The sequence below is a fragment of the Odocoileus virginianus genome, chromosome 19 (assembly GCF_023699985.2).
Source record: "Odocoileus virginianus isolate 20LAN1187 ecotype Illinois chromosome 19, Ovbor_1.2, whole genome shotgun sequence".
Classification (NCBI taxonomy): domain Eukaryota; kingdom Metazoa; phylum Chordata; class Mammalia; order Artiodactyla; family Cervidae; genus Odocoileus; species Odocoileus virginianus.
The window spans coordinates 11,822,652-11,849,390 of NC_069692.1; the positions used below are offsets into that span (position 1 = coordinate 11,822,652).

At 38.7% G+C, this 26,739-nt stretch overlaps 1 protein-coding gene across 5 annotated transcripts in view; it reads right to left on the reverse strand.

Moving 5' to 3' along the window:
- Positions 1 to 26,739, reverse strand: part of NCOA7 (nuclear receptor coactivator 7) — a 151,905-nt gene that overhangs the window by 65,592 nt on the left and 59,574 nt on the right. For all 5 annotated transcript variants that reach the window (XM_020878926.2, XM_020878928.2, XM_020878927.2 and 2 more), the window contains one exon: positions 12,497 to 12,717. In XM_020878926.2, the coding sequence (XP_020734585.2) occupies positions 12,497 to 12,717 (221 nt within the window). The remainder of the gene's footprint in view (positions 1 to 12,496; positions 12,718 to 26,739) is intronic.

A 26,739-nucleotide genomic window follows, 5' to 3' on the forward strand; every position in this document is an offset into this window, starting at 1 on the left:
CATTTCAATGTATGACAAAAACCACTGCAATGTTGTAAAGTAATTAGCCTCCAACTAATAAAAATAAATGGAAAAAAAAAAAATGGACGTCTCACAATGTTGCTCAAAAGCTTAAATGAGATAATGGGCACAGTTTATCTCAGAGCTTGGCACAGAGTGTTTAACAAATGCTACCTTGGACAGCAAGGAGACTAAACCAGTCAATCTTAAAGGAAATCAACCCTGAATACTCATTGGAAGAACTGACACTGAAGCTCCAATACTTTGGCCACCTGATACAAAGAGCTGACTCAATGGAAAAGACCCTGATGCTGGGAAAAACTGAAGACAGAAGGAGAAGAGGGCAACAGAGGATAAGACGGTGGGATGGCATCACTGACTCAATGGGCATGAACTCAAGCAAACTCTGGCAGACAGTGCAGGACAGGGAAGCCTGGTGTGCTGCAGTCCATGGGGTCCTGAAGAGTCCGACATGACTTGGTGACTGAACCAACAACAGTAACATTAATAATGTTAAAGTTTGAATACAGAAATATGAGAATGACATAGCATTAATGTGATAGATGATTATAAATTGTTTAAAGGAGAAAAGCCTTATCTGATCACTTCGGTACATGACCAAAAAAAAGCATCTGAAGAAATTAAATAGCCATTATTATATATATATTTTTAAAATAACATTTAAAAAAATCCAACTGTTAGAAAATTAAGAATAGGAGTGAACTTCCTTAACATGATGGAGAATGTTTACTCTGTGACATTCATTAGAAATGGGTTTCTGAAAAAGCAATGAAACCCTAAAGGTTATATACACCAAAAGCAATTTCCCCATAAGAATGAAAACAGAATGACTTCATGACATCATTCAGGACTGCAATGGCTTGTTAATTACCTAAATGCAGCCTGAACTAACACACGAGTGAGGCCCCCACCCCAGCCTTACAGAGGATTCCGGGGCCTGCAGTGGGAGAGACACTCACTGGCACTGCACAGAGTCCATCCATTCTTCTTTTTCCTGTTGTTCTGTGAAGATAAGTGCCTGAGAGCACTTCCAGCAAAGCTTTTAATGCTTCTGGGCAGAGTATCTTCCAGCCCACTAAATTACAACAAAGAGGTTAACCTAATGTGATGCAAGGTTAAACCACAAGTATTGATGGTCACAGAACAAACTTTGTAGTGGAGATGAAAACAGAAACACTTCAAATATAAGGAGAGCCTGGAAATCCAAGAAGAGGGAATCCCTGCCCTTTACTGGAGGCCCCCTTTCAGAGCCCTGAAAGGCAACGCCTGTGCAGAATGAACACCAGGCACCCACTGGTCCCCAGTGGTTTCTAGAAATTAAGCACCAGAAGCCCTATTCTAAGCCCTCCTGAGTCATACCTGAGTAAACTGAGAAGCATTCTTGTAGCAGAAATCGAAAGCAAATATAAAAAGCAAAATACATACAGGAACTCCTACTATCAGTTTATATTCAACTTTTTTTTCTGGAATCTCCATTCAAAGCAACACATAAAAAAGTTTTAAATACTGAAAAGAAAGAAGTGAAAATTTGATTATTACCAGATAAGTTATCTACCTATAGAGCCAACATCACAAAAACACCCACTGGTGGCTCAGTGGTAAAGAGTCCACCTGCCAACGCAGAGGCAGGGGCTCGATCCCTGATCCAGGAAGACGCCACGTGCTGCAGAGAAACCAGGGCCGTGAGCCACAACTACTGCGCTCTGGAGCCTGGGAACCACAGCTCCTGAGCCCGCGCTCTGCAACAAGAGAAGTCACTGCAATGAGAAACCCGCTCCCCACAACTAGAGAGCAGCTCCCGCTCGCCGTAACTAGAGAAGAGCCTGTACAGCAACTAAGGCCCAGCACGGCCTAAAAATCCAGGAACTGTAAAATTGTTCAGTAAGGTGACCAGATGTAACCGTCTTTTATACTTGCAATAGAAACTATTTGGAAAAGTCCCAGGCAAAATGGTATCAAACTAGACAATATCTAGGAATAATATAGCCAGACAATGACAAGAGACGTAGAAAGTTTTAAAGGTTCTCTGAAGTATATAAACAGAAGCTTGAATAAAGGGTGGTACATATAATGTTCCTAATAGGAAATATCATTCTTGTAAATATCTTTCTCTTCAAATTAACTTTTAAGTTATATGCAACTTAGGTAAAAATTTAAAACAAAATTTCTGGGAAGGGAAATATGTCAAATTGATAACTAGCCATAAATATATAAGACTAGAAGCATAATACACAAAATTACTTTTGAAAGAGAAATGAGGGTAGGTATATCATCCAAAAGGAAATCCTAAAGGAAATCAACCCTGAATATTCATTGGAAAGACTGATGATGAAGCTGAAGCTTCAATACTTTCGCCACTTGATTCGAAGAGCTGACTCATTGGAAGAGACCCTGATGCTGGGAATTGAGGGCAGGAGGAGAAGGAGAAGGGGGTAGCAGAGGATGAGATGGGTGGATGGCATCATCGACTCAGTGGACATGAGTTTGAGCAAATTCCAGGAGATAGTGAAGGACAGGAAGGCCTGGCGTGCTGCAGTTCATGGGGTCAAGAAGAGTTTGACACAACTGAGAGACTGAATAACAACAATACTGTATCATGTTAAAACACATGATTATAAAGCCATAGCAATTAAAGCATTGTAGTGAAACAACCCAAAATCAGAGCTGTATTGAAAGTGTGTGTGTTAAATCACTTAGTCGTGTCCAACTCTTTGAGACCCCATGGACCTCAGCCTGCCAGGCTCCTCGGTCCATGGGATTCTCCAGGCAAGAATACTGGAGTGGGGTGCCATTTCCTTCTCCAGAGGATCTTCCCAACCACGCATCGAACCTGGGTCTCCTGCACTGCAGGCAGATTCTTTACTATCTGAGCTACCAGGGGAGTCTGGTATTGAAAGAATTTCATGTAAAATAAAGGTACCTTTACAAACCAGTAAGAAATGGCTCAGTTTTCACATAAATGTCTACCTTCATGTTACAATGGAAGCTCTGGCATCAGGAACATAGAATGAATCCTGGTCTGTCCCTGACTCACTACATGACCTTGGACAAGTGACTTAAGGCGGTTTCTCAGGGTGTAAAATGGGAATGCCAACTGGACTCTCCCAGAGAGTTACTGTAAGGATTAGATAAGGCAATTCAATCAGGCAAAGCACTCCACAAAGGGCAAAGAAAGAGTTCAGGAAAACTTAAGGATTATTATTAAATGATAATGGAAAGCACTAGATAATGTTTGGAGATAAAACCATATCACTCTGAGGTCAAAGCAGATGATGGATCAAAGACTTAACAGTAAAATATCAAGTCATAAATATTCTTGAAGAAAATATAGGACTTGTCTTTGCTTAAAGATATCACATTTTCTCTACTGATGATACACACTTTCCGTATCACTAGCCTGCCTCAGTCAAGAGTGCAATTAAAATATTCAATGTTATTGTTTAGCATTCTAAGGGTAATTTCTGGAATACCTGACCATAAACCATTAATAAAATTTTAGACAGCCATGCCATAAAAAGCCTGGAGAGGGTGGGAATGTGAGGAAGAACTCTGTACTCAGTGTGAACACCGTGTTTCATCCTCTGTTGACACAAAGGGAAATGTCTTGCAATAGGTGTTATTTACCTTCCTTCAAGCACATCACAAGCACTACAGTCCTTGATTAAAATGAGTCACGCTGAAGTAAAACCTAGGCTGGAAGAAGGGCAGAGGAGGAGCTGTCTCTCACAGAACATTCTACTTCAGAGCCCAGTACCACCCTCAGCTCTGATCACACCCTCACCCGTGTGCAGAATGAATGAAGATTCACCACTATACCACCAACACGATGCTGTGGAATAAATAAACTAGTCTCATTGTGACTCCGAGAAACGAGTTATTTCTCTCAGCATTTGATTTAGTTGTAAAATCAGTGAGTGTTCTGAATGTAACTACGTATGTGACTTGGTCAGGTAATTAAGTGAGAACTTTCAACCTTATCATCACATTCATTATAGCTCAGGGGAAAGGGAAATTCCATCATAGTCACCTTTTTATTCCTCACTAAGATATAACAATGTTCTTGGGGCAGGAGAGAAGACATGAAAATGTTGTTTAACTCTTGCCTTATTTTTCTCTCAGAGGAGATTGGAGGGAGGCAAGAAAGCTGAGGGAGGCTTCACTCGGGCTTTGGTATCACAGAGCTGGGCTTGAACCCAGCTTCACTGAGCTGCAGTGGGACCTTCTGAAGGTTTTTCTGAAAGTTTTTCAACTTCTAGATTTTCTCATTTACAAAACAGGCTACTATTGCCTGCAGTAGATCGTGATGATTAGAAAATTAAATAATGAAATAAAGCATCTAGCCCACAGGAGACACTCACCCAAAACATTCTTTCTGCTCTCCCTCATGTCCAATGCTATTTCTCACCTTCCCACCTTCTTTCCCATCCTCTGAAAAAAATTTTCTCAAAACGTCTTTTTTTCTTTTGTATAAATAGATCAAGGGTTTAGCTGAGTAAACTTCAGCCTTAGGAGAAATTTTAGGAAATGTGAAAAATAATTCTATATGAATCAAAACTACCTGTGGTCATTTGAAAATACAGTGGAACAAAAGAAGAAAATAGCAATCACCCATTTTACCCTGGTTCAGACAGAAACATCTGATTTCTGGTAAATGTACTTCTAGCAGCTCTCCTTCTTTTAAACAAAAATGGAATCATAGTCTATACCCTATTGCCAACCTGCCTTTCCACTGTAACAGTGTTTTGTGAAAATTTCCCACGTTGTCCACTGTTTTTCTTCATCATTAAAAAATAGTATTCCATTTTAAGTTATTGATGTTATCTTAATTTTCCCACTATTTTAAACAATGCAGTGATAGTGTCTGTGGTCAAATCTATTGACATGCACATTCATTTCCTTAGGGTAAGCTTCTGCAAACAAAACTGTTGGGTCAAGAGTGTGCAAAAGTAAAACTCCTGATAAAAGTGACCAGACTGCCTTCCAAAAAAGACCCAACCACATTCCTCCTGTCAGTATTTTTCCCTTGCAAACTCCCCAGTTCACTTCTAATTTGATTTTTCACAATCACTCAAACTGAAAAATCACTAACCCTGTTGAGTCTGAACTGCTGTCCTTCCCTCAGCCCAAATCACATTTGAGTGTCTCACCAACAGTGAGGTTTCTCATAATACAAATGGGCTATCACACACAATGACTGAGTAGGAAACAAGATTTGCATGACGCAGAGCACCATGATCATAAAAGGACTAGACTCTCAACCTGAACTCAGAGTGGAGCAGGTTCTGTCAGACACAGTTGCTATGTTCAGTGACTAGAATGGATTACAATACACTGTGTTAGTGGGAGGGTTGGAGTGGTGAGAGGAAAAGGAAGGCGTATCCCTTGAGCAAAACTCAGCCAGATAACCAGGAACTGGTAGGGTAGGGGAAAACAGGGAGAACCTGATCAGGGTACAAACTTCCAGGGATATGATAAGACAAATAGGTTCTGAGGATCTAGAGAACAGCGTGGTGACCACAGTTAATAATACTGTATGTTATACTTAAAAGTTGCTGAGAGAGTAGATCTTAGATGTTCCCACCACATAAAAGAGATGGTAATTATGTGACCAAATGAAGGCATTAACTAATGCCAGGGTGGTAATCATTTTGCAATATACATTAACCCTACACAATTTTATGTCAATTATATCTCAATAAAGCTGGAAAAAAGAACACTGATGCCTTTTTACAGTCATACTTGAAACCACAATTACAATGATTATGTATTTTTTAATTTTATGTTTAATTAGTTATAATACTGACCACCAACAATTCTTTTATACAATGACTTTTTCATACTTGAGGACTACATTTTGACATGCGTCTCAGAAAAGAATATCACTCCCACACAGTAACTTTATTTTAACTTTATTATAATAAAGTATAACTTTATTATACTATAAAGGTATGACACCAAAGGTCTGTTTCCTGAGACCTTAGTGTGTCTGAGGATGTCCTGTCATCTTTGAACCCGGAAAACAACTTTCACTTCACAATTCTGAAGAAGTATAATTCCTGTACTGTTCGCTGATATGGAGAAGTTCACGCCTCTCTTCCTTGCTCCTTTGTAGGGAACATTTTGTTAAGCTTTTTATTTTTTTGCCTATTTATTTTTACCATTAATCCATAACCTACAAACATTTGCAACAGTTTAAGTGCAGTTTTCCCAGTAATTCTGCTTGAATATAACAAGCTCTTCTGATTTTGAAGGTGTAAGTTTGTCTCATGAAAGCACTCGTCCATGGCACTCGTCAGATTGGACCTAAGCTTTCATGAGATGACTTCATTTTAAACATTAGTCTGATTTGCTTGATGGCCCCAAGAAGGACAGGCACAATTATTTCCACCTTAATCATATCAATTTATTTTATACCCCAGTCCCTCAAGTATCCTGCTTGATTTTAAAAAATTATGAATTAGGTTCTTGATATCCTCCTTCCACACCAAAGTCCATTTTAACCCTTTAATTTGAACTCTGAAGTATGAGAATGAACATTATTTTTGAACAGAAAAGTAATGCTATTGTATGTCTGTGGTTTGACCTACTTCTATGTGTAGGAATTAACTTATCAAAATAGCACAGCTTTGGCTTTCTGAACTTGCAAAGTGAAACAAAGATAGACGACAGATGGGAAATTTTCACACGTGTGGTTAAAAAATACCCCAAGGAAAAGTAATCTGTATGAGGAAAAGTGTTAGGGTTGCCAACATGAGAAATAATTCACTAGCTGTTTACTTTTATTGTGTGGCAAACCCCAAAAATGTTTAACAAAAGAAAAGTGGAGAATTTCATTTCTTTTGCTCTTGTTAAGTTTCTTTTGAACTCAGGAGGGAAAGTTACAATTTGAAATGCTTTAGACTTTACAGGTTTATTGTTGAAAAGCTAAATTCATTCTTCACACTGCAGAGGTTTTCTCTAAATAAATTTTTATTGCTATAACCACAAAACTAACCATACTCATATCTAAGTGCTTTCTGTTTGTCAAAATAACCTCCCAATTCTCTTAAAATATCTACTTTACCATTCAGGATCCTTACTAATCTTTTACATAAACACACTACAAAAACAAAGTGATTTATTTTATTCCAATTTAGTCTTGCCTCCCATATTTATAAACCTTTTCTCTTTCAGGTCTTACATCTATATACCTATGTTTCAGTTTGAAGAACTTCCCACTGGGACAGTATCCACATTTATAAAATTCCCATTTGCATCTTCACTTCCATAGAAGCAAAGATGATTCACTCTTCTAATGTGAAGGAATAATGTATTCTTTTAATATAAGAGAATTTTGAAATATCTTTAATTCATGCCACTCAATATATTTTGATACTGTGATATGGACCAAACATCTTTTGAAACATATGTAAACAACTACTTGTGTCAAATTTAACTATAACTTAACAGCAAATTTTGAAAAATACATTAACATATTATTAAAACATAAAACTGTAAAAATATACTGTGATCAAACAATTCCTTAAGGGTTTCTATAAATAAATAGAATAACTGAGTAAGGAGCTCTATGTGTCAGTAAATACAAGGGCAGGCACAGAAGAATTGAGTTCACTTATGTCAGAAGCTTTTGTTTGGATGCTTACCATGTGCCCAGTGCTACAGTAGGTGCTAGATCTCGATTTATCTGATGCCATCTGCCTCAAGGAAATTACTCCTATTTCCCCTCCTCAAAAACAAAGCACTTTTGGAGGTGGTATCATTTTGTTACAGGCAATTCTCGTGATTCAGTCTTTCCATAACATCTTTTATCAGCATCTTAGCTCTTGTGTTCTTCTAAGTGGTAGGAGTAAGGAATTGCTATCCAAGGCTTACATGAGGCACAGATAAATCTAAAGATCTAAAAATATTATTTTGTCAAAATATGCTTCCTTAAATCAAGTAGATGATATTATAGATGTGGAAACAAGATACCGACAGGAAGTAATTATTTTATATTGATGATAGAACTTTACATTTGTCTAATGTTCTTTTTCTAAAGCCCTTGGGTTTGCTCTGTTATATTATTCAGTTCTCTATAATCTTCTGATTGGTATTAAAAATAACTTTAAACTGTGTGATGTGAAAAAAAACGAAGAAAACAAAACTCTCTTGTAATTTCTGTACCCAGAGAAAACAAAAATCAGCCTACCTTTACAGATCCTTCCAGACTGTTTTTCTATAAACTCATTATCATTTCAAAAGTCATCCATTAACTTTTTGTTTTGCCTTTCTGGGTTTGCCCTGGATTGTGTCTTTTATATGTATTTACTTTACACCTTGAAGTAGCAATTTCCAGGCCTTTCACCTGAAACTCAGGCCCTTCTAGACAAATCTACTTGGTACTTCTACAATATCTCTAAACACATTCTCTATTTTCTTTCTTGAGTTTTCAAGTTTGTCAATTCTTGACTCTGTCCTTTTTCTCCCTTACGTACCGTACCAAATAATGCTGTTTCTAGGAGTAAATTCTCTCCCTAGGGTTCCGCTTCTCCTCTGCCCCAGTCTCCCACCTGCCTTCAGGCTCACTTTCACCCACTGTCCTTAGATTTATCCTCTTAAAACAGAGAGTTACAGAGTTCCCTCAACGGCTTCCACAGATACAGGATAAAATCCAAATCCTTAATGTGGCTAGGGCTTTCACGGTGGTACAGCGGTGAAGAATCTGCCTGCCACTCACTGCAGGAGATGCAGATTCAGTCTCCGGGTTGGGAAGATCCCCTGGAGAAGGAAATGGCAACCCCCTCCAGTATTCTCGCCTGGGCAATCCCATGGACAGAGGAGCTTCGCAGGTCACAGTCCATGGGGTCGCGAAGGGGTTGACACGACTTAGCGACTAAACGACGACGACAACACATGTGGCTTACAAGATCCTCCCATTTTAGCATCTCTCCTCCCCAGACTGGTGCCATCAAAAGAACTTAAACTGGAATTACTTTTGACTTGAAGTCTAAGCTCCACCTAGTGGTACAAGACAACATTTCTGGGTGGAAATCCAAGGAATATGAAAGGTCCACCCTGTGAGATCAAGCAAACCTGCCGACACAGGTGTCCAACAGCTAAGAGTAAAATGTGGAAAAGACAGGAACCCTGGGACTCAACGGCCCACCTAGTAGTTTTCTGTAAGCACTGGGTTCTCCTAAGGAAATGCTTGAAACCTCCAAACCAGTTATTAGTGCCATTCTCGAAAGAAGATGAAAAGTTATAATGGCATCTCTTTAGTTATTGTCACCAAATAAAATCACAGGATAATTCTGAATTAACTCTTTATTTGCTGCCTATATCTTTCCAGAATTTTCATGAAAGTCCAAACAATCACAGTATTCATTCATGTATAATCATCCACTCAATGCACATTTAAAGAGCACTTGTAAAGCAGATACTAACAAAGCTAATAATATAGGGTCTAATCCACACCAGTCTACAAACAGGAAAGAAAGTAGATAAATCCATGATGATAATACAGAAGGGAAATTTAACCTGTCCAGGGAAAGAGTGGGGTTCCTGGAAGAAATGATGACTGTGGTGGTTGGTGAAGTCTAGTAAGAATTAAGTATGTACACCTATAGCTGATTCATGTTGATGTTTGACAGAAAACAACAAAATTCTGTAAAGCATTTATCTTTCAATTAAAAAATAAATAAAATTTTTAAAAATTAAGTAAAGAGTAGAGCAAACAGTACTAGAGTCTCTTAAAGAAGGTCAAAGTGAAAAAGCTGGCTTAAAACTCAACATTCAAAAAACTAAGATCATGGCATCTGGTCCCATCACTTCATGGCAAATAAATAATGAAACAGTGACAGACTTTACTTTTTTGGGCTCCAAAATTATTGCAGACAGTAACTGCAGCCCCAAAATTTAAAGACGCTTGCTCCTTGGAAGAAAAGCTATGATAAATATAGACAGTATTAGAAAGCAGAGACATCACTTTGCTGACAAAAGTCCGTCTGGTCAAAGCTATGGTTTCTCGAGTGGTCATCTATGGATGTGAAAGTTGGACTTATATCAAGAAGGCTGAGCACCAAAGAACTGATGCTTTGGATCTGTGGTGTTGGAGAAGTCTCTTGAGAGTCCCTTTGACACAAGGAGATCAAACCAGTCAATTCTAAAGGAAATCAACCCTGAATATTCAATGGAAGGACTGATACTGAAGCTGAAGTTGCAATACTTTGGCCACCTGATGTGAAAAGCCAACTCACTGGAAAAGACCCTGAAGCTGGGAGGGATTGGGGGCAGGAGGAGAAGAGGGAGACAGAGGAAGAGATGGTTGGATGGCATCACCGACTCAATGGACATGAGTTTGAGTAAACTCCGGGAGTTGGTGATGGACAGGGAGGCCTGGTGTGCTGCAGTTCACCGGGTAACAAAGAGTTGGACACAAATTAGCAACTGAACAACAACAGAGTGAACGGTATTGCTTCAAAGTGCTACGCACACAACAGAGAGTAGCACCTTAAAAAGCTAGCCTAATACATCAGCTGAAGTTAGGAGAGCATCATGAAAAGAGAAATCTCAATGGAAAGGACTCTGTCAGCTTCCTTCAGGGAAACCCTACAGACCAAAATGTCTCGATTTTAAAATACTTTGTAAGCAGCAGCATTTAAAGTAGGATGAGAAGACAGTGTTTTAAACTGTGTGACTGTAAAAACCACACATTTTCAAATGTCCAATGTGTACACGGTAAAAGATCTAAGAAGCCATTTTCCTTACCCCTCTTTCTCTTTTTGGGATAATACTCAACACTGAAAATTTTAAGAGGGAGTTTATTAATCACACAGAAGTCTTTTTCAAAAGGTTTACAGTTACAGCTTTTTATAAAATGCTGGATGGCTTCAGATTAAAAGCATCTATGAAACTATGTAATACACAACAAATCACAGGAACCCAGTGAATACTACAAGCCACAGGCTTCCTGCTACAGATATCTCACCTGCCTCTGTCGGAGCAATGTCAGCAAAACCTCACTTATAACCGTCCGAGAACTAGTAGAAAGTTATATTAAACACACAGACCAGACCTGTCCCCGGTAACTGGCATTAACTAGGACCAAGTCTGGGGCCCTGTGGATCAAGTGCCTGCTACCAGCCCAGGTTTCATATGCTGGACTGCAGTTCATTCTCAGAGACCTCCTTAGTCTGCTGAGCCTTGCAATCCTCATTACTTCGTAATCTGTGCCACATCAAGTTTCGTCTCTGGTTCCCTTTCTTTAGGGGGTTTCCCTGATGGCTCAGATGGTGAAGAATCTGCCTGCAATGCAGGAGACCTCTGAACATACTCCAGGCTTGCCTGTGATGGGATCAGTAGGTATGAAAAGGATGGTAAAGCAAAACAGGAGCATGAGCTCCATCACGAAAGCAAAACAGGAGCATGAGCTCCATCACGCTAGACAAGCCACTGGTGCTAACACGACCGCAGATGCAACAATCATCCTCAGACACTGTATGACACTGTGGACTCATCTTAAGAGGCCTCTTAACTGCAACTTCCAAGTCATCATCATCATGGTCTTTTGCTTGTTTTTAATCTAAGGATGCCAGGCCATGTCTCCTCCATTTCCTATTGCCTAGCTGATATCAAACTGTGCAGGCATTTCTACCAAGACTTCTACGGATATGTCTATAAACATTAAGAAAAATACTTCTCATACAGGGTAAGTGACCATTAGTTAATAAATATTTATGAGCAGACACTATGTGCTAGGCACTGTGTTAGATGCTGGAAGGTAAGAGTAAATAAGACACACCAATCTTATTTAACTGTACTTCTCTTTATATAAGATTTTATTGATAAAACAGGCCTGGCAGCACATAGAAGCTGCTCAATAAACTGTTAATATTGTTTCAGGCTTCCCACCTGGCTCAATGCGGGAGCCTCAGAAGATGCAGGTTAGATCCCTGAGTCGGGAAGATCCCTTAGTGAAGGAAATGGCAACTCACGTCAGTATTTTTGCCTGGGAAATTGCATGGACAGAGGATCTTGGTGGGCTGCAGTCCATGGGTTACAAAGAGTCAGACACGACTGAGCATGCATGTGCAAGAGTAACAAATACTAAAGTCCTCAAGTTCCACCTCTCACTCTCATTATTATTATATAGCATATTATAATATTATATATACATTATTATTATACGGACTTCCCTGGTAACTCAGATGGTAAAGAACCTGGCTGCAATGCAGGAGACCCAGGTTCGATCCCTGAGTTGGGAAGACACCCTGGAGACGGGATCAGCAACCCACTCCAGTATTCTTGTCTAGAGAATCCCACGGCCCAGAGGAGCCTGGTGGGCTACAGTCCATGGGGTCTCAGAGTCAGACACGACTGAGCGACCAACACTACACTACTGTAACATGATATACTATTACCAGTTACAAATTATCATCTTTTAAAAATTACTGCAGTTTTAAAATGAAAATACCGCAGAGTTGCCATCAATACTCACCAACACTATAATATCTCTTTAGTTCTGTACGCCTGATCTCCTTTAACTGATTACTTTTTCTCTTTTTTTTCTCATCAGTAATGTACTCCTCTTCCACAGCAATGTTACACTTGTCTTGCTCTAAAATGACTTTACTAGCATCTTCTTTTCCAGAATGAGTCCTTGCAGCCATAGCTGAGGCTGTCTCTGCATTTTGTTTGGCCTGCTTCTTCTTTTTCAATCTAAGGGTGAGAAGCAAAAAAAACACATTAGAAAAATAATTTGCTAAGAGAAATTATATTAATTTCATGCTATTGGGCTTTGAGAAACTAATTAACTGATATTGAAAACACTTTATATTGGTTTTTTTCCATCTTTGTTTATTTTTATATATTATTGTTAATTATACTTTCCTGTTATTTTTTCTTTTTTAATCACTTAAAAATTCTTACATGGAGATCTGTGGCCTTTCCTCTGTTTTATGTCCTCAATATTGATGTCTCAAAAACATCACTGGGAAATGCTTTAGACCTGAGGAAATACTAGATTCTTCCATAGGCTATAAGACATTGGGTATGTTGTTTACCAAAATGTACAGCTACTTTACTATCATGCCATGTTTAGTGTGTTTCTGGTCTCAAGGGTACCTTTAGACTGATGAGCAAGCATATTTATAAAAAACAAATCCATTATAATTGACTCACACACTGAATATAAAGGTTTGTCAAGGTGTGAGCTGGTTCAGGTTTGAGTAATTCTTTTCCTTTATACCTACGATAGTAGTAAGAAAGAGCTGAACTTCTTGGGATAGACAATACCATAATGACAATATCAACTTAGTATAATTACTAATATAAAAGCTGACTGATAACATTAACTTATTTGACAATTTCAACCTTTCACTCCTCAAAGACGTGTAAAAGGTTTACCATAATTCACTGAAATCCAGTAACTCAAAATATTTTCCAGTTGATGTATCATTCTGAGTAACTGACATGTCACTCCGTACTCACCAGTCCTTCTTAAGAATGTTTTTACCTCCCAGCATGTAAAGAGTAAGGGCCTTGGCCTCCACTGTGTGAGACAGGCTGGTCACATATAAACATTTTTAAAATTAGGATTCTTTCCCCTCTTCTGTCTAGGCACAGTCAGCTTTCTCACACACAGTCTCCTTCCTTTACTCCTGGGAGCATCTATACAATTTGATGTTGGGCAATGGATGAGGAAATGTTTTGGGAGGAAAAGGAGGTAACTAGGATCAGAAAGGGACTACAGTTTGATTTTATGCTGCTTTGCTCTGTAATGTTGGCCAAATCAATTCAATAGCCTAAAGAGGTCCCTCACTGAGGCTTGGCTATCTCATGCAATCTTTTATCAGGATGAACTGAAATAATACATGTCAACAATAGAACACACACAAACAGAACATACCCAAATACAATCATATGATGACATGAGAACTAACGATGGCATGGTATACAACACACTTAGCTTTTGAGAGAACAGTCTCATGTTCTAACAGATATTTCAACTAGGCTGTCATTCACTTAACACTGAGCAGGCAAGTTCTTAGATTTTCATTGGCTAATAAATTAGTATATGGCCTAAGAGAAAGCACAGCTAGAAAAAAAAAAATCACAGATGGATCTACTCCCCATCTCTGAGTTTAGCTATCTCTTTAGGTTTACTTGTTAAAAAACAAACAAACAAGCATACAATCTAAACAAAATTGGAAACTCATAAAAAAGAAATTATACCCAATAAACATATTTTTATTTTGTACCCTCACATTCTACACTGTTTTTTTTTTTTTTCCCAGGTAAAACACTATGTAGCTTTTTGGAAAGGTAAGTCAGATAATGCTCCTAATGAAACAATTTCTTGATCAAGATTTCTGTATGACGTTGAAATTAATATGCAGCGGTGGCTTCCCAGGTGGTTCAGTGGTAAAAGAATCCACCTGCCAATGCAGGAGATCAAATTTCAATCCCTGGGTCGGGAAGATACCCTGGAGAAGGAAATGGCAGTTCACTCCAGTATTCTTGCCTGGAGACTCCCATGGACAGAGGAGCCTGCTGGGCTACAGTCCACGGGGTCACAAAGAGCTGGACATGACTGAGCACGCGTGCACAACCTAGGTATCACACAGAGATCAGCTGTTTGCTTAGGGAGGTCTATGCAGACAGCTGATCTCTGTATCCAGAAGGACATACATATCTTGGTTTAACAAAAACATGCCTGAGATGAATGTTACTGCCCACTTCCTAAAATGATTCCTTCCAGAGAGGAGAGAAAAGAGATTTCCAAAATTAGTTCTTCCCAGCCTGAGATAGTTGCTGCCTCTTAATCTTCTGACTTTTTCCACTGTAAATTGATCTAAATGTCCTCATTTCATTGTTCCCATTATAATTAAACTCACTCAGATCTAGGGCCCATGTTTTGATGAACAGCAGCACTGTTTGGGGACATCTCATTAGAGACTGTTTTTCACAGGTGGAAATAACAAAATGGGATACATTGTTACATTCACTTTCCCCCTTTTCCATACAGACCTTTATTGTCAAGCCATAGAGCCAAACATAGGGCTATTAAAAAAAAAAAAAGCTACATAATAGCAATACCAAATTTGCATAACAGAAGACAGAGTACAATTTTACACTTCGGTGATTTTACAATCAGTTACATCTTTTGTTTTGACTACAGAACTCAGGAGAATTTGCTTCTCTGGAGGTTATAAATATGAGTAGAGCATTCTGACCTTGTAACTGGAAATCATACTGTGAGTTCTGCAAGCCCACTGTAAAATCCTTCTTCAAAGCATGAAAATAGATTTTTAACATTTACCTACAGGAGAATAAAAAGAAAGGCAAAATCGTTGTCTGAGAAGCCCTTACAAATAGTTGTGAAAAGAAGAGAAGCAAAAGGCAAAGCAGAAAAGGAAAGATATATCTATTTGAATGCAGAGTTCCAAACAATAGCAAGGAGAGATAAGAAAGCCTTCCTCAGTGATCAATGCAAAGAAATAGAGGAAAACAATAGAACGGGAAAGACTAGAGATCTCTTCAAGAAAATTAGAGATACCAAGGGAACTTTTCATGCAAAGATGGGCACAATAAAGGACAGAAAAGGTATGAACCTAACAGAAGCAGAAGATATTAAGAAGAGGTGGCAAGAATACACAGAAGAACTATACAAAAAAGATCTTCACAATCCAGATAATCATGACGGTGTGATCACTCACCTAGAGCCAGACATCATGGAATTCAAAATCAAGAGGGCCTTAGGAAGCATCACTACAAACAAAGCTAGTGGAGGTGATGGAATTCCAATTGAGCTATTTCAAATCCTCAAAGATGATGCTGTGAAAATGCTGCACTCAGTCTGCCAGCAAATTTGGAAAACTCGGCAGTGGCCACAGGACTGGAAAAGGTCAGTTTTCATTCCAATCCCAAAGGAAGGCAATGCCAAAGAATGCTCGAACTACCACATAATTGCACTCATCTCACACGCTAGTAAAGTAATGCTGAAAATTCTCCAAGCCAGACTTCAACAGTACATGAACCGTGAAATTCCAGATATGCAAGCTGGATTTAGAAAAGGCAGAGGAACCAGAGATCAAATTGCCAACATCTGCTGAATCATCGAAAAAGCAAGAGAGTTCCAGAAAAACATCTACTTCTGCTTTATTGATTACACCAAAGCCTTTGACTTTGTGGATGACAACAAACTGTGGAAAATTCTTCGAGAGAAGGGAATACCAGACCACCTGACCTGCCTCTTGAGAAATCTGTATGCAGGTCAGGAAGCAACAGCTGGAACTGGACATGGAACAACAGACTGGTTCCATATAGGGAAAGGAGTATGTCAAGGCTGTATACTGTCACCCTGCTTATTTAACTTATATGCAGAGTACATCATGAGAAATGCTGGGCTGGAAGAAGCACAAGCTGGAATCAAGTTTGCCGGGAGAAATATCAATAACCTCAGATAGGCAGATGACACTACCTTTATGGCAGAAAGTGAAGATCCAAAGAGCCTCTTGATGAAAGTGAAAGAGGAGAGTGAAAAAGTTGGCTTAAAACTCAACGTTCTGAAAACTAAGATCATGGCATCTGGTCCCATCACTTCATGGCAAATAGATGGGGAAACAGTGGGTGACTTTTTTTTCTGGGCTCCAAAATCACTGCAGATGGTGACTGCAGCCATGAAATTAAAAGATGCTTGTTCCTTGGAAGAAAAGTTATGACCAACCTAAACAGCATATTAAAAAGCAGAGACATTACTTTGCCAACAAAGGTCCGTCTAGTCAAGGCTATGGTTTTTCCAGTTGTCATGTATGGATGTGAGATTTGGACTATAAAGAAAGCTGAGCCCCAAAGGATTGATGCCTTTGAACTGTGGTGTTGGAAAAGACTCTTAACAGTCCCTTGGACTGCAAGGAGATCCAACCAGTCCATCCTAAAGGAGATCAGTCCTGGGTGTTCATTGGAAGGACTGATGCTGAAGCTGAAAGTCCAATACTTTGGCCACCTGATATGAAGAACTGACTCACTGGAAAAGATCTTGATCCTGGGAAAGACTGAAGGTGGGAGAAGGGGACGACAGAGGATGAGATGGTTGGATGGCATCACCGAATCAATGGACATGAGTTTGTGACAAGGAGACTTTGTGACTCTCCTCCGGGAGTTGGTGATGGACAGGGAGGCCTGGTGAGCTGCAGTCTATGGGGTCACAAAGAGTCGGACACGACTGAGCCACTGAACTGAAGGGGGAATAATTGCCAATCTGATAAATGTGGTATAGTTAATGCTCTTCAAACATTCCTTTCAGGACTTTTTATCTTTTAGGCCTTTCCTTCTGTTCTTCAAATCAATATCACTGCAAGACAGTCCCACAGAAGGGTTCTGTTATCACTAAATTAAGGTAAACTGGAAACAAAAAGTTCTAGAAGAAAATAAACTCCCTTTATTTCACAAAGCTTTTTCAATGACCCCAAATGTACACATTTACATGGCGGACTAAAAAAATTACCTGGAAAATTATCTTAAACAGACAGGTGATTGAAAATAATGAAACATGTTTAACATATAATGGCTGTGAATGTGGGGGAAAAAAAACAAACCCTAAAAAACAAAAAACCTCTTGTAATGCTCTATTTGTCTTAAAAAAATAAGCAAATAAAAGGCCACAGTGACATAAAACGAGTGTTTATTTCTAAATCCCCTGTCGCTGCTGTAACCCAGGCCTGTCAATTCTGTTTCCTGAATCTCTCAAGTTCACCTCCTCCTCTTGGTTTCTGCCCCCATGGAATGATTTCAGGCTTTCATTATCTCTCTGACTGAACTGCTTTTTTACAATATAATTTATTCTTTGTTTTATTACGAAAATAATACATGTTCATACTAGTAAATTTTGAAAATGCAGCAAAGTAAAAAGAAAGAGCTCTAAGATGAAATGCTAACACTGAGAAGCAATCACTGCTTGGGGGAAAAAAGGAAAGTAGGGGCAATTACACTAGTCAGACTTTCCCCAAGGGCAGAGGAATGAGGCACTAGGCTTACCATCAGGATGCTGAGCTTCTTCTATGCACCTTTCCATGAAGGAGTATTAAAGGACTACATAGAAAACAGACCTACTGTATAGCACAAGGAACTATACTCAATATCTTATAATAATCTAAAGTGGAAAAAGAATCTGAAAAATTATTTGTATGTATAACTCAATCACTTTGTTGTACACCTGAAACTAATACCATATTGTAAATTAACTACAATCTTTTTTAAAAAGGAATATTGAAGGGCTTTGTTGGAGTATCTTGGCTCTTTTTACATTAAAATTGTGTGCACTTGTAAGACATATGCATACCTCATTTTTTCCCTACTCATATCCTAACCCAGAGCTAAAGAAATAAAGTGACACTGTGAAAGAAAGCATTTTTAGTAGCTCAGTAAAAACTGTTTTCCTCCGAAGCTTTTTCCTTTACTAAAGGAAATACGTTCAGAGCACAGGCAGCCATCAAAGTCAAGTTCCTTTCTTGGTCTCTGCGAGAGGTCTCCTCTGCTGTTTGCTGACTTCCAGTGGAACGCAACACAAAAAGCCACCAAATGGAGAGAGGAGGCTTCATCTGCAAGAGCGAAAGCTTCATGAGGGCAGGGGTTTGTCCAGGTTTTATTAAATGCCATATTCCCAGGGTCTGTGCATGGCACATATTAGATAGTCAATAAATACTTCTTGAATAAATAAGTGGAGAAATGAGGTTATGTTCTGATTTGTTTGAGATTTGCTCTCCTACAAATATGCCATTTTACAGCTTTGATTAGCAATGTGTTCTCAAAAATAAGCTCTCATCTCTTGATCTGTTGGTAAATTACTAACTTGCTCAATTCTTTAGTTTCTTCCTCTGTAATACAGCCCAACTTAAAGAGAAATATGAGAAATAAATGTGAAAAGTCATGAAAGAGCCTTTTATCACCAAATTACTATTTCCAAAAGTTGAGGGCTATTGTACATACAGCATTGATTTTTAAAAAAAATTTTTTATTAAATCTAAGTACAAATATGTTTATTTGATATTATGTTATTCTAAGTTGCTTCAATCATGTCTGACTGTTTGTGACCCCGTGGACTATAGCCCACTAGGCTCCTCTGTCCATGGAATTCTCCAGGCAAGAATACTGGAGTTGGTTGCCACTCCTTTCTACAGAAGATATTCTCGACGCAGGAATTGAACCCAGATCTCCCGCACTGCAAGGCAGATTCTTCACTGTGAGGAACCAGGAAAGCCCCCTCTCTTTATCTAGATACTTAAAAAGAAAATATATTAGCCATATATAATTAAAAATATATAAAATAGATTTCCTTCATTAATTTTAAATTAGTGGTTCTCTATGACTCTTACTTAGACAAAATAGAGTAAAATTTTAAATAAAGAAATTTAAATTCAGTTCTTCAGTTATAAGAGCCATATTTTAAAACCTCAACATGGGAATTCCCTGGCGATCAGTGGTTAGGACTCTGCCCTTTCACTGCAGGTTCAATCCCTGGTCAAGGAACTAAGATCCTGCAAGCCACAGGTACAGCAAAACAAAACAAAACAAAAAACAACCCTATTAGCAAGAGACAAAGAGTGAAGATAGAAATGTTTTCATATCTAAAGCTTATTGAGTATATGCATGGAATACAAGATGTACAAGGTACAACAAAAAAATATGGTAAAGTGACTTTCTAGCAAAAGAAAGGTAAAAGTTGTGGGGAAAGATAGAGTAAAAAAAATTAATTTCTCTTTTTTATATTTTAGATTTTAAACCATGTACAATAGCTAGTCAAAAATTTTTTTTAATATTTAGTCTTTGAAGTCTCATTCCTACAATAATTTAACTCATATATATTATCAGATTTCAAAAACTGAGTTTACTTTTTAAAAAAGATTATCATGAAAAGTTTGAAAGAACTTTTCTTCTAACAGCAACTGCTATTGAGCTGACTAATGAATCAGGCACTATGCTACACACTTTCCAAATATTATCCTATCCTCATAAAAGTCCAGGGAGGTAGGCAGTCTTATCTCCGTGTTACAGATAAGAAAAGGACAGCTGAGAAAAATTAGGGCCATTTTGCAAGGTCACAGGGCTTAGTTAAGGTGTGGAACAGGAATTCACAACGGTCACAGGACCTTCAGGCTCTCTCCTGGAGTATTCTATGGCAAATGCATATATACTGTGACTTTAAAATCCACTGGACTTTGGAAATTCTCAGAACTACTTGGGGAAGAATGGTTTGGCAATCTAGTAGGCTGATATGGACAAACATGCTCACGGGAAGGAAAGAGTTAGGTTCCGGGCTTGGCTGTCTCATAATCAGTCATGACCCTCTTTGGAAATAAGATAAACTCTCTAGGACTTCTAAGGTAAACAAAAGCAAGAGGTTGACATGATTTTCAAGGTCTGCCTCACTCTAACAGTTGGCTGAGATTTAGGAAATGTGCTAACACTATTTTTGAGGTTAAAAAAAAACTCTTAAATCCAAACTAAACCTTCCTAAGAGTCTGCACTTTCCTGTGCTCCGTCATATCTGATGACAGCTTCCTTCCACAACAGTGCCTTCAGCCCTGGAAAAATCCAGAGGTCAAGAAAGAACACCCTTTGTATACAAAGTATGTTTAAAAACAACAACAAAAATAAAACTAAAAAAATTTTAAAGGCAAAGAGGCTCTGTTCTACAGTTTGGAGCTAATAGCTCCATGAAGAAAGGTAGAAAATGAGAAAATTGACCAGCCATGGAAGCAATATAATTTTTTTTTCTTTTACTTTTTTTACTTCTTTCATTTTCTAAATTTTCTTAAGCAAACCCTTTGCTATCTCATTTCATCTAGCTACAGGTGAAGAGGGGATAAGATCTGGTCTGTGGAACTCCCGAGAACATATTAATGAGCTATAGGAAGTTACAGAGAAATAAACATTAGGTCAGGGTAACTGTCTAACAGAGCAATCTAATAATGGAACTGGCTGCATCACAAAGAAGGGAACTCCCTGTCACTGGAAGTATTCAAGCAGGACAGGTCCAAGTTGTGACCTCCCAAACCACATGGAATAACCCTGTGTATTTTTAAAATTGGGATATAATTGATATATAAGTTTCAGGTGTACAACATAATGACTCAGTAGATATATATAGTGAAATGACTACCATAATGTCTAGCTATCATCTATCAGCATGCATAGCTACAAATTTTTTTACTGTGATAAGAACTTTTAAGATCTACTCTCTTAGTAACTTGCAGATATTCAATAGAGTACTATTAACTATAGTTACCAGGCTATACATTATATCCATAGAACTTACTTAGTAACTGGAAGTTTGTACCTTTTTGACCACCTTCACCCATTTCGCCCATCCCCCAATGCAGTCTTCTTTAATACAAGTAATTCTCCTTAAAATTTCTTCCAAAGGGAAATAAGAGTACTAACATAAAAGATGTAGATGTGTTATTATTTCCTTTAAAAAGTCATAGAACAGTATGATCACTTGAGTTCAGTTCAGTCACTCAGTCATGTCTGACTCTTTGTGACCCCATGGATTACAGCACGCCAGGCGTCCCTGTCCATCATCAACTCCCAGAGTCCACCCAAACCCATGTCCATTGAGTCAGTGATGCCATCCAACCATCTCATCCTCTGTCATCCCCTTCTCCTCCTGGCCCTCAATCCTTCCCAGCATCAGGGTCTTTTCAAATGAATCAGCTCTTCACATCAGGTGGTCAAAGTACTGGAGTTTCAGCTTCAACATCAGGCCTTTCAATGAACACCCAGGACTGATCTCCTTTAGAATGGACTGATTGGATCTCCTTGCAGTCCAAGGGACTCTCAAGAATCTTCTCCAACACCACAGTTCAAAACCATCAATTTTTCGGCACTCAGATTTCTTTATAGTTCAACTCTCACATCCATACATGACCACTGGAAAAACCATAGCCTTGACCAGACGGACCTTTGTTGGCAAAGTGATAGTATGACCCTATTTTTGTGAAATAAAACCAAAAAAAAAAATAGAAGAAAACCCTCCAAGACCAACAAATATTCCATTTAGCTATATACATATGTATGAAATTTAGATATATGATATGGGAAAATGGTGGGCCAATGAGGAAGGAAAGAAGAGGGGCAACTCTTGACTTTTGTTGTTCAGTCACTCAGTTGTGTCTGACTCTTTGCGACCTCATGGACTGCAGCACACCAGGCTTCCCTGTCCTTCACTACCTCCTGGAGCTTGCTCAAATTCATGTCCCTTTACACTTACATAATTTGGTGCTGATTTTTTTTTTTTTTTTTTTTGTACAGGAAGGATATATTACTTTGTAATTACGAGCCAACTTTTTAATTTAAAAAAATGAAACATCTGCAACTATGACAAAATTTCACTACATCTTGTTCAGAGGTTCATTCCTTCTCCTGAGTCCAGCTAACACAGTGAACTGCTGCATTGCAGCCCCAATTCCCTTCTTTATCAAGGCAGAGCTGCTCTGAGGCCCTCAGGGAACCTTCTCTTCGTTCTTGTTCTTGGCTGTTCCACTGCATCTTTGTCCTTGTACTGTTCTCACCTTCAGAGTCTTGGCTGTTTTTTCCCTGACTGCCTAAACGTGACTCTTGCCATCTCCAGACTCAGAGAATGGGCTGTTGCCATGGAATAAACTCTGTCTGTGGGCTAGAAACATCTGTGCGTGAATACTCATTATCTTTATCAGGTATGCACCCTCAGTTGTTGTTGTTGAGTCCCCTATTTGTGTCCGACTCTTTGCAACCCTGTGGACTGCAGTCTGCCAGGCTCCTCTGTCCCTGGGATTTTTAGGCAAGTTACTAAATCTCAACCTCAAGTTCCTTGTCTGTGCAAGGAAAAAAATGGCTTCAGATGGGGATTTTTTTGATGGTTAAACTAAGTAGTTCAAGGAAAGCTTACTTGTACTATTAAACACAACCTGTGTCTGGCTCCCAGTAAGAGCTCAATAACCAGATGTTACTATTTAGTTGGCCAAAAATCTGGGTTTTTCCCAGATGCAAAACCCAAATTAACCAAATTTGGTAAAACCCAAATGAACTTTCTGGCCAACACAGTACTTGGTTATGCCGCTGCTGTTGTCTCTACTTGAGGATTTCTAAGAATCCAAGAAAATGAGGTAACATATAAAGTAATGTACAACCAAGAAGGTACCTAAGTCTAGACATTCTTCTTCTCACTATACATAAATATTCATTTTAGTTAATACTGTGCTATGAATTTAGACAACAGCACAAAGCTAGAAAGCTATTTATTATTTCCAGGAGAACATCACTTCTGGTATTCCATTTCACTTTGTGATTTCACAAATGGAAGGTCAGCTTCCTGTTTCCACTGCAAATTGCCAACTGGGATAAATGCCAAATAAAATCAAACTTAAAGTGTGTGTGTGGGCGGAGGGGGGGCAGGGGGGAGGTGGGAATCATTGAAAAACAAAACAAACACCTAATGAAAATCCTGTCTTGGAATTATGATCAAATAAAACCAAAAAGTTCCAGTAATCCCTGGCGGGGGAGGTAAAAATCCGTAGCTGTACCTGATTGAAGTGCCAGCTTTGAAATGTGCATTCATTTATTCATCTAGTTTAATTTTGATCTTGAAATCTCCCTTTCCCCCAAGAGAATTTATCAGGCTCAAATGGAAATATTCTGGCTCCAAAGAACCTACAGTTAGAAAAAGAAATCCTTTTGCTTTGGGTTTAATAACCACCAATATGCCCACACAGGTGAACACCAAAACAGAATTTCCCTTGGCCTCAAGAAACAAGTGCATTCCAATAAAGACTGCTAAACAGAATGCCAATCAGGGATACATCACAAAATTTTCCCTTTTCTAGGATTTCTTTGTTCTATAACAGTGTGGAATCAGCAGATCTGAGGGGACTCTGGTAATCAAAGTGCAGGTGCCAGGAGTGGATGTAAACAAACTCACACTTTCAGAGGAGCCTTGGGGTGGGTTCATAATGGATGTTTCAGAGAACCTTCCATGCTTCCCCCCAGTACCAGGATGATAATGGTACTGCCACAAAATGGATGCCTACTGTGTAGAATGTGTGCCTTGTATTTATAAAACAAGACAGGCTTTTGTTGCATCTATAGATTGCCCGTGTGGGAGTCTGGTTCCCTTTTCGAAAAACCAGGATGCTGAGTCACAGCCTGAAAAAGTTCCAGGGGAATCAATAGCACCGACAATAGTAATATACACCTCAGCTATAAACTGAAGAAAGGGAAGCAGAAGTGGGAACTTGTTCTGGGAGATAAGTGAACTGCATTCTGCTAAGAGTAATCAGCCAAGTCCTATAACTGTAACACTTAAGTATTAGGAATTTTTACTGCTTGTCAATTAAGAATAAGCTGATAAATATAGCAATGCAGAAGTTAACCAAAATCTGCAAATACAAATGCTAAGAAATGACTAAGTACTTATTAGCTTGTAAACTCCCTTTTGGTTTACAGTGGTATTATGTATGTATTGATAGTTCATTTAACTTAATACCATCAACTAATTAGCTGTATTAGCTTCCTATGGCTGCTGTCACAAATGACTACAAACTTGGTAGCTTAAAACAACACAAACATATTCTCTCCCAGTTCCGGAGGTCAGAAGTCCAGTATCAGTCGCACACTCTGCAGTCCCTTTGCTTGCCTTTTCCAGTGGCGAGAGCTGCTTTCTTCCATCTTCAAAGCCAACACTGCACTATATGGTTTCACTGTCATTCCTTTCTGCAGTCAAATCTCCCTCTGCAGTCAAATTTCCTCCTCCTTATGGGAACACTGAGACTGCATTCAGAAGCAGACCCAGATAATCCAGGATAATCTTCCCATCTCAAGAGTTTTAAGGTAATCTTATCTTCAAGGTCTTTAAGCCAGAGAAGGTTAACATTCCCAGGTCCAGGGATTAGAACCTGGGTATCTCTCAACAGGCTTCTCCAATGGCTCAGTGGCTAAAGAATCTGCCTGCAATGCAGGAAACACAGGAGACATGGGTTCAATCCCTGGGTTATGAAGATCCCCTGGAGAAGGAAACCCACTCTGGTATGATGGCCTGGAAAATCCTATGGACAGAGGAACCTGACAGGCTACAGTCCATGGAATTACAAAGAGTTGGACACGACTGAGCAACTAACACACATCTTTGAATAGCAAGAAGATCAAACCAATCTAAGCACCAGGGAAGCCCCAAAGGAAATCAACCCTGAACATTAATTGGAAGGACTGATGCTGAACTGCCAATACTTTGGCCACCTGACACGAAGAGCCGACTCATTGGAAAATACCCTGATGCTGGGAAAGATCGCAGGCAGGAGAAGGCGACAGAGGAAGTGATGGTAGGATGGCATCACTGACTTGATGGATATGAGTCTGAGCAAATTCCAGGAGACAGTGAAGGACACGGAGGCCTGGTGTGCTGCAGTCCATGGAGTTGCAAAGAGTTGGACATGACTCAGTAACCGAACAACAATAGTCTTTGGGGGGGTCATTATTTAGTCTGCCACACTGGATAAATTAGCTTTTGTGTCATAAATAATTGTAAAATGAGCACCATATCACTGCAGTGTCTTAGTTTCCCATATCTAAATCATTTCTGCGTCCACACACTGTATTGTCCATGTTAAAGTTCACTCCTGGCAGTGACTGACAGCATGTATTTCTCAAGAAAACACCTCAAAATTTTACTCAGAACTATCCTGAAATCTAAAGGAGCAATGAAAATACTACAGACATAAGCTCTCGTTTTATGTTCAGTGACTCCAAAATAGCTTCCTGGAGGTGTAGGTATTATAAGGAAAATTTTTAACAGGAAGGATTTCTAAACAGTTCACCTCATTTTCATATCTGATTTCTTTAATTGTCACTGAAATCAGTCACTGTTTATGACCAAAGCCACAAAGTCCTCCAAATATTCTTTTCTTTTACAAGAGCCCTGTAGCATACCCAGAAATCTTTTAAGTCGGTTAAATATTTTTTTAAACATCTTTTACTCAAAATGAATCATATGCTCAGACTTTCCAGTGACATTTACAGAAAAAAGCACTGAGATATATATTTCAATGATGTACATATTTCAGCATAACAACAAAATATTTCAGAGATATAGTTCTTCTCAAGAAATAGAAAATTTTGATTTATTAAAGCCATTTAAGCAAAACAAGCAACCAAAGCATAGCTACTTTGAAAATTTTCAAGCAGAAATATAAATATGCCAGGGATCTTATTCTCAGATCTAAGTCTCTAGAGAAAAATGGAGGAAAAATAAGGCTGAAAAAATACAATCCTGAAAAAAATCAAGTTCAGTATATACAGTAATGTTCTCCTAAAGGCCTAGTGAGTGAAACACATTTATGATCAGCAGAAATGGTCTGCTGACAGAAAACAATTACGAGTGGCATGAAATTATCATATGTTCTACCTCAACTTCTCTCTTCCTTCCAACTTTTAAAATATATTCTAATAACTTTTAACTGCTTTTAAACAACTTTAGACACACACATATCCTTTTCTGATAATGTTATTTCAATGTCATAAATTAGACATGGCATCACAATTCCTCCTACCATTATGGATTTGGATTCTTTCAGAAAGAATAACCTTATATCAAGGATACATTTAAAAAAATTAGTTTCACAGATGCCCACAATTTAGCTGTTTTACCATCCAGTATGTAGATGTATTTTTTCCAATGAATATATACCGTCTGTGTCCTTGGGAAGTAAC